This window comes from Hibiscus syriacus, unplaced genomic scaffold (genome assembly GCF_006381635.1).
Source record: "Hibiscus syriacus cultivar Baekdansim isolate YM2019G1 unplaced genomic scaffold, ASM638163v2 tig00110528_pilon, whole genome shotgun sequence".
In the NCBI taxonomy this organism is placed as follows: domain Eukaryota; kingdom Viridiplantae; phylum Streptophyta; class Magnoliopsida; order Malvales; family Malvaceae; genus Hibiscus; species Hibiscus syriacus.
This window is the reverse complement of record NW_024062770.1, coordinates 2,741,533-2,748,226: the sequence shown is the minus strand read 5'-3', so window position 1 is coordinate 2,748,226 and position 6,694 is coordinate 2,741,533. Positions and strand designations below refer to the sequence as shown.

The window sequence follows — 6,694 nt, the reverse complement described above, 5'->3', positions numbered from 1 at the left end:
CATTTTATTTCATGATCCTATTTATGCCTAAAATGTGTGCAATGGTGCAATTCTTTTTAGGGTATTTTCGTTTCAAATGAGAATTTTCTCTTGTCGATGACCTTGTAATTTATTCGAATTCGGGGTGCAAAAAATAAACAACAATTCACCCTATCTTACAACTCTGGTCGAACACTCTTTAGTTGAATGTGATTATGATTCTCTTTACTCTTGAACCCATGCAATACTCATGACCAGCTACTTGATCTCTGACAAAACCTCTTGGATTATCCCACCTTGCTTATCTTTTACGTTTATCCCAAGGCTTTTACTTCATGTAGCCCAACATCATGTAAGCCTCATGCTAAATTCATTTTCAGCTTCTGAATACCTGCACTTTTCCAAAACTTTTTATACAATAATACTAGATGATCTCATGTTTCCCAAGTTAATCTATATGTTTTGTTTTTCAATTAGGATCCTTGCACCATGGTTTTAACAAGAAAAAGACTACTTTTATTCATAAATAAAGCGTTTTTGGGTAAATACATGGTGAACTTTTAAGTTGAATAATCAAAAGAAAACACAGTAGGCGTCCTCATATATCAATAGTATGAATGCTTTTTAACTGACACGCCACAGAATGACTCGAGTGTAACTTCTGTTAAAGGGATCTTGAGGATTGTGACAATGCGCAAGGGTGTGAATTTCCCCCTGTACTACCAAATTCCCATAATGTTGGATGTCATAAACCAATATTTGAATCTCATTTACTTTCTGGTTATCCAAGCCTTTTCGATTCCCAGTCCTAACCCTGACTCAAGTCTTCAAAACTAATTCATAACCTCCACTATGCACGAATTTTGAATTTACACAATTCTCTAGCTGCCCTTTGCGGGTTTTCAAACTAAACCTCCTTTAGTTTCAAGACGCCCTTTACGAGTTTTCATCTTGAACCCTCCTTTTTGTTTATTCTCTTTTTCTTTTTCCTTATTTCTTTTTTCATTCATTCATTTTTTTTCATTTTCTCTTTTCATTCATTCATTCTTTTTTTTTATTCTTTGTTTTCATTCTTTTTTTTCAGGCGAAGTACTTCTTGATTGCGTCATCATTCACAGGGATAGGTAACTCTGGTCCATCCATCTTAGTGACGATCAAAGCTCCTCTAGAAAAGGCATTATTTACCACATAGAGTCCTTCCTAATTTGGGATCCATTTACCTCTAAAGTCTTTCTAAATTGGCAAAACCTTTCTCATCAACATATCTCCCTTCTGAAACTCTTATGTGCAAACCTTTCTGTTATGTGCCCTCATCATACGTTTCTGGTACATTTTCCCATGAGAGGTGGCTTTTAATTTTTTCTCCTTAATTAGATTCAGCTGGTCATACCTAGCTTGTACCCATTCTGCTTCATCTAGCTTAACCTCTGATAGCACCCAAAGTGATAGAATATCAACCTCGATGGGTAACACAACCTCCATCCCAAAGGCTAAAGAAAATGGAATTGACCCAATTCATGTCATTACTGAAGCTCGATAGGAAAACATAGTAAATGGTTGTTTCTCATAGCAGTCTTTATAAGTCTTATTCATTTTTTATGAGCCTTTTTATGTTCTTATTGGTTGCTTCTACTGCCACATTCATCTTTGGATGATAAGTGGTGGAATTATGATGTTTTATCTGGAACTGTTTACATACCGATTCCGTTATTTTATTGTTTAAATTCAAGGCATTATGGATGATGATCCTTTCGGGTAACCCATACCGGCATATAATCTCTTTCTTTAAGAACTTTCATACTATTGACTGAGTGACATTTGCATAGAAAGCCACTTCTGCGCACTTAGTAAAGTAGTCTCTTGCCACCAATATGAAACGATGGCTATTGGAAGCCTTGGAAGAAATTTGCACAATAACATCCATGCTCCACATAGAGAAAGGCCACGGAGTAATCATTACGTGCAATAGATGAAAAGAGGTATGGAGCTTGTCTCCATAAATTTGGCACCTGTGACATTGGCTGGCGTAATTGATAAAATCGATTTCCAAGGTCGATTAATAATACCCAAATCTCATTATTTTTCTAGCCATTGTATGTCCATTATCATGGGTACTACATACTCCCCCATGCACTTCTTCAATGATCGTTTTAGCTTCTTTGGCATCTAGACATCTCACTGAAACCTGATCATGACTTTTCTTTTACAAGATCTCGCCATCAAGTACATATCCTGTACTCATTCTTCGAATAGTTCTTTTGTCATTCTTAGTTGCCTGCTTAGGGTAGCTGAATATTTGATGTATTATAGGATGTCATAATACCAGGGATTCTCATCATCTTCATCTTCTATGCTATAGAAGTGGGCTGGATACTCATAAGCTTGCATCTCAATAGGCATTATAATTGAAAGTTCATTGACTTTGAAGGCTGCTTCCAAAGTGGTTAGAGCATCCACCATTGATTATCTTCTTTGGGGAGGTAATGGAATATCACATCCTCAAATTTTTGATGAGATCTAGGACCAACTTATGGTACTCCACCAACTTGGTATCTTTTGTTTCCCATTCACCTCTAAGTTGATAAGTTACCAGGGCTAAATCCCCATATACTTTGAGTGTTTTTACTTTACTCTCAATGGCAGCTCTAAGACCCATAATACATGCTTTATACTTAACCATATTGTTTGTGCAATCGAAATTCAATTGGCTGGTGAAATGATAGTGTTTTCCACTAGGTGAGACTAAAATTGCCCCAATCCCGTGTCCCAAGGAATTCGAGGCACCAACAAAATTCATATTCCAATGTTCATCAATAGAGGAAATTGCCTCTTCAATTAAAATAGCCATCAAATCTTCGTCTGGAAAATCGAAGTTTAGCGATTCATACTCATCAGAAGCTCTTCTTACAATGAAATCGGCTACAATACTTCCTTTAACTACATTTTGGCTTACATATTGGATGTCAAATTCAAACAATAGAATCTGCCAATGAATCAATCTCTCAGATACAACATATACTGCCAGAGCCTTCGAGTAGTCCAAACTAAAGCACAACACAACTTTTCTATCAGTGAGTACCTTGCCTTACAATTAGTGAACTTTTTACTGAGGTAGTAGATTGCTCTCTCTTTTTTCCCGGATTGGTCATGTTGCCCTAATACACACCCCATTGAATTCTCGAAGATTGACAAGTAACGAATTAATGGTTTGCCTGAGACTGGTGGCAATAAGATCGAAGCGTTCGATAAATTTCCCTTAACTGCTTCAAAAACTCATTAGCAATCATCATTCCATACCCTGGGTTATTTTACGAAGAAGGAAAAAAATGGGATCACATTTCTAGGTTAATTGTGAAATAAATAAGGCAATGTAATTTAATCTCCCCATGAACCCTCGAACTTCTTTTTATGGTTTTGGGGGTAGTAAATCATTAATAGCTTTGACTTTGTCTGATCTACCTCAATCCTTTTTTTACTCATTACAAACCATAGGAGTTTCCTAGACGTTACCCCAAAGGTACACTTGCTTGGATTGAGTTTCAGCTGACACTCTTTTAATCTTTGGAAAAGTTTTCTCAGATTCTTGATGTGTTCTTCCTCCATTTTTGCCTTAATAATCCTATCATCGACATAGATCTCTATTTCTTTATGCATTATGTCATGTAAAAGTGTTATCATGGCTCTTTGGTAGGCTTCCCCTATATTATTTGGTCCAAACAGCATCACCTTGTAGCAAAACGTGCCCTGCATGATGACAAACGTAGTCTTTTCCATATATTCCAGATGCATCTTTATTTTATTTTAACCCAAAAACCCATCCATAAATGAAAATAGGGAGTTTTCAATAGTATTGTTCACCAGGGTGTCTATGTTGGCAAAGGAAAATTATCTTTTGGGATGACCCGGTTAAGATCATTGTAGTCGACGCACATATAAAATTTCTTGTCTTTCTTGGGTACTGAATGTTTTCTACCCATTTCGGATACTTGGCTACTTTCAGGAACCGAACATCGAATTGCTTCTTTACTTCTTTAATTTTTAGTAGCATTTCGGGTCACATCCTTCTGAGCTTTTGTTGTATCTGTTTACATTCTAGTTTTATCGGTAGCTTATGTATTACTAACTCAATATCTAAACCTAGCATGTCCTCATATGACCAAGAAAACACGTCTTTGTACTCTTGAAAAAGCTTAATCAGACTTTGTTGCCCCTTAGTAGATAGTGTGGTGCCAATCTTTATCTCTTTCTTATTTTCCTCTGATCCCAGATTCAAGATTTCAATGGGCTCTTCATGGGGCATAATCTGTTTATCTTTTCTCTCCACCATTTTTAGCAGTTCAGAAGGTAAGTCACATTCCTCATCATTATCATAACCCTCAACTTTCCCTTGACATATGGGAAGCTAGAAATCTATCTTTGGGTCAGAGTCATCAGCATTCATACTATTGATACCAGAGGTCCTGAAAGAATAGCGAACGAGAGGATATATATACATATAAAAATATATCCCATATAAACAAATAGAATGAAATAATAAAATAGAATGAACAAAGAATGAAAAACAATATACACGAGAGAATGTTTGCCATTTTGTGAGTTAACAAGAATGCATCTTTAATTAAATATTAAAAAATAAATAGATTAACCCTTTACAAAAGATCACCTATTGCCCTGGGTTTTAGACAATAAAGAAAGTTTTTGTGCATTACTCTAAAAAAGTTTTATAAACTACAGGTAATTCTTTTACAGTCCAATTATTTAGCACAAAGCCTAGCAGTGCATGATAGATGCCCATAGCTCTTTCTTCTTCAATCTCCTCCTATGATATCATATTTGTGCCCAAATACCTCAAGGCATTCTCAACAACTGGCTCTTTAGATGATTAGCCTCTTAAAACATATGGCCCCTGAATATGAAGGTGTCATATTATGGCAGAAATTCAAAGGCTCTCACTTTAAATCCTCATCAGCTAGTCTAACTTTCCTCCTTTCATGGCTCTTCTGAATACCTCTCATATTTTCCTTTAAGCTCGGGTGGTATCCCATGCCAAAGCGGTCTCTCTTGATGATAGGAAAAACTGGACTGAAGGATCCCTAAAGACGACTCTGCGGCCCTCTCCCAACCTTGGTTCCCCTTCCCAAAGTCATTTTCAATCTCATTCTTGTACAATTGGACAACCTGGGCTTTGATATTTTATTCCCTTTAGCCACGAAGATAGCATTAACAAACTCCAGGGACCTGAAGGAGCACTCAACCACTTCTTCCTCCACTTCGACATATGGAGCAGTAGTAGATATATAAACAATGATGTCTTCATCGACATTAAGGCACACCAGTCTCCCCTCAATTACAAACTTTAGCTTATGATGCAGAGTGGATGACAAGGCTCCTACCTGATAAGTCCAAGGCCTTTATAACAAGAAATTATAGGTTGACATGATATCCATGACAAGGAATTCGACCTTTTAAGTTGATGAGCTTATGGTCAAAGGGATATCAATCTTCTCTAACACCTCTCTCTTCATTCCGTTAAAAGCTCGAACGATGATTTGGCAATATTTCATGTGTGTACTGTAGATCGACAACTTTTTTAGGGTCACTAACGACATCACATTTAGTGCAGAGCCGTTGTCAAGTAGTATTCGGGATAATACATACCCTTTGCTCCGGATGGTATTGTGCAGGGCCATGGGATTGCCAACCATCTCGGATGAGATCTCGTCATCGGAGAAAGATATGAAATTATCGACATGGATATTCACAACTAGTGGGTCTATCTTTTCCACTGGCATATTCTTTGCTACAAAAGTCTAATCTAAGACTTTCAACAAGGCATTCCGGTGTGCTTCGGAGCTTAATAGAAGAGCCAGGATCGAGATATGAGCTGACAACTTATGTAGCTATTCCACAATGTTATACTTGCTATGATTTAAAAAATTTAGGAACTCTAAAGTCTCATTTTCCGTTACAAGCTCATTAATGACTGAATCATCATCATTCAATAGTATTTCAACCCTATTTCATTTATCAGTAGAAGCTCCTTTCTCATGTTCATTGGTCTGATTAGGAGAATAACATCTCTTGTTTCTGGTAAAATGGCCTACCTCATCCAGTTCTCCCTTGGCAACCTCTGAAACACCCACGTTATTTAACTGGCACTCATATCTCCAAAGACTTTTTTATTATCATTATAAGGGAAAGAAGATGGGGGTGCGATCACCACTTTAGGGATACCCTCTCTGCCACATGGGATTTTAGCGTGATAACTATAGGACACTTGGTATTGTAGACTTCCTTAGATAAGCACTCGGACGCGCAAATCTCTACTTCTTCCTCTTCAGCAGTTTCTTGGTAAATTTTCATTTCATTGGTATCCATCAGCCTTTGCACCAAGGTTCAGAACTTAGCACAATCCTGTATGGTATGACCATCACAACTATGGTATAGGCAAACACGCTTACTCTTGTCAATCGTGTTTGATACCAGCAAGCCTACCTTGACCATCTTTCCCCATACCTAAATCATGGGTGACTTCACTTCATTCACTTTGGTTATAACATTTTTTTATCTCTCCTAGATAATTTCATTGACACCTACCCCTGCATGGCTTGACGGTGGGTTTTAAGCTAAATTGGGTTGCTCTCTATCACCAAAGTTGATGACGTTCCTCTTCCTTAATTTTTGTACAGTCTTTTTGAAGGCAATACAATTTTAT

General features: G+C 37.2%; 1 protein-coding gene across 1 annotated transcript; it reads right to left on the bottom strand.

Annotated features, from left to right (window-relative positions):
• Positions 1 to 2,470: 2,470 nt before the first annotated feature.
• On the bottom strand, positions 2,471 to 4,306 carry LOC120130192. The gene is made up of 3 exons (XM_039147493.1): positions 4,117 to 4,306; positions 3,064 to 3,239; positions 2,471 to 2,962 (listed from the first exon to the last, which is right to left on the bottom strand). The coding sequence occupies exons 1-3, from the start codon at positions 4,304 to 4,306 to the stop codon at positions 2,471 to 2,473; spliced, it is 858 nt and encodes a 285-aa protein (XP_039003424.1).
• Positions 4,307 to 6,694: the final 2,388 nt, after the last annotated feature.

Coding starts and splice junctions, on each gene's coding strand:
- LOC120130192 (XM_039147493.1), bottom strand. CDS start 4,306: ATGGTGGAGAGAAAAGATAAACAGATTATGCCCCATGAAGAGCCCATT. Junction 3,240..4,116: donor GTCATATGAGGACATGCTAG/GTTTAGATATTG, acceptor TTTTTGAAGCAG/TTAAGGGAAATTTATCGAAC. Junction 2,963..3,063: donor AAAAGTTCACTAATTGTAAG/GCAAGGTACTCA, acceptor ATTCATTGGCAG/ATTCTATTGTTTGAATTTGA.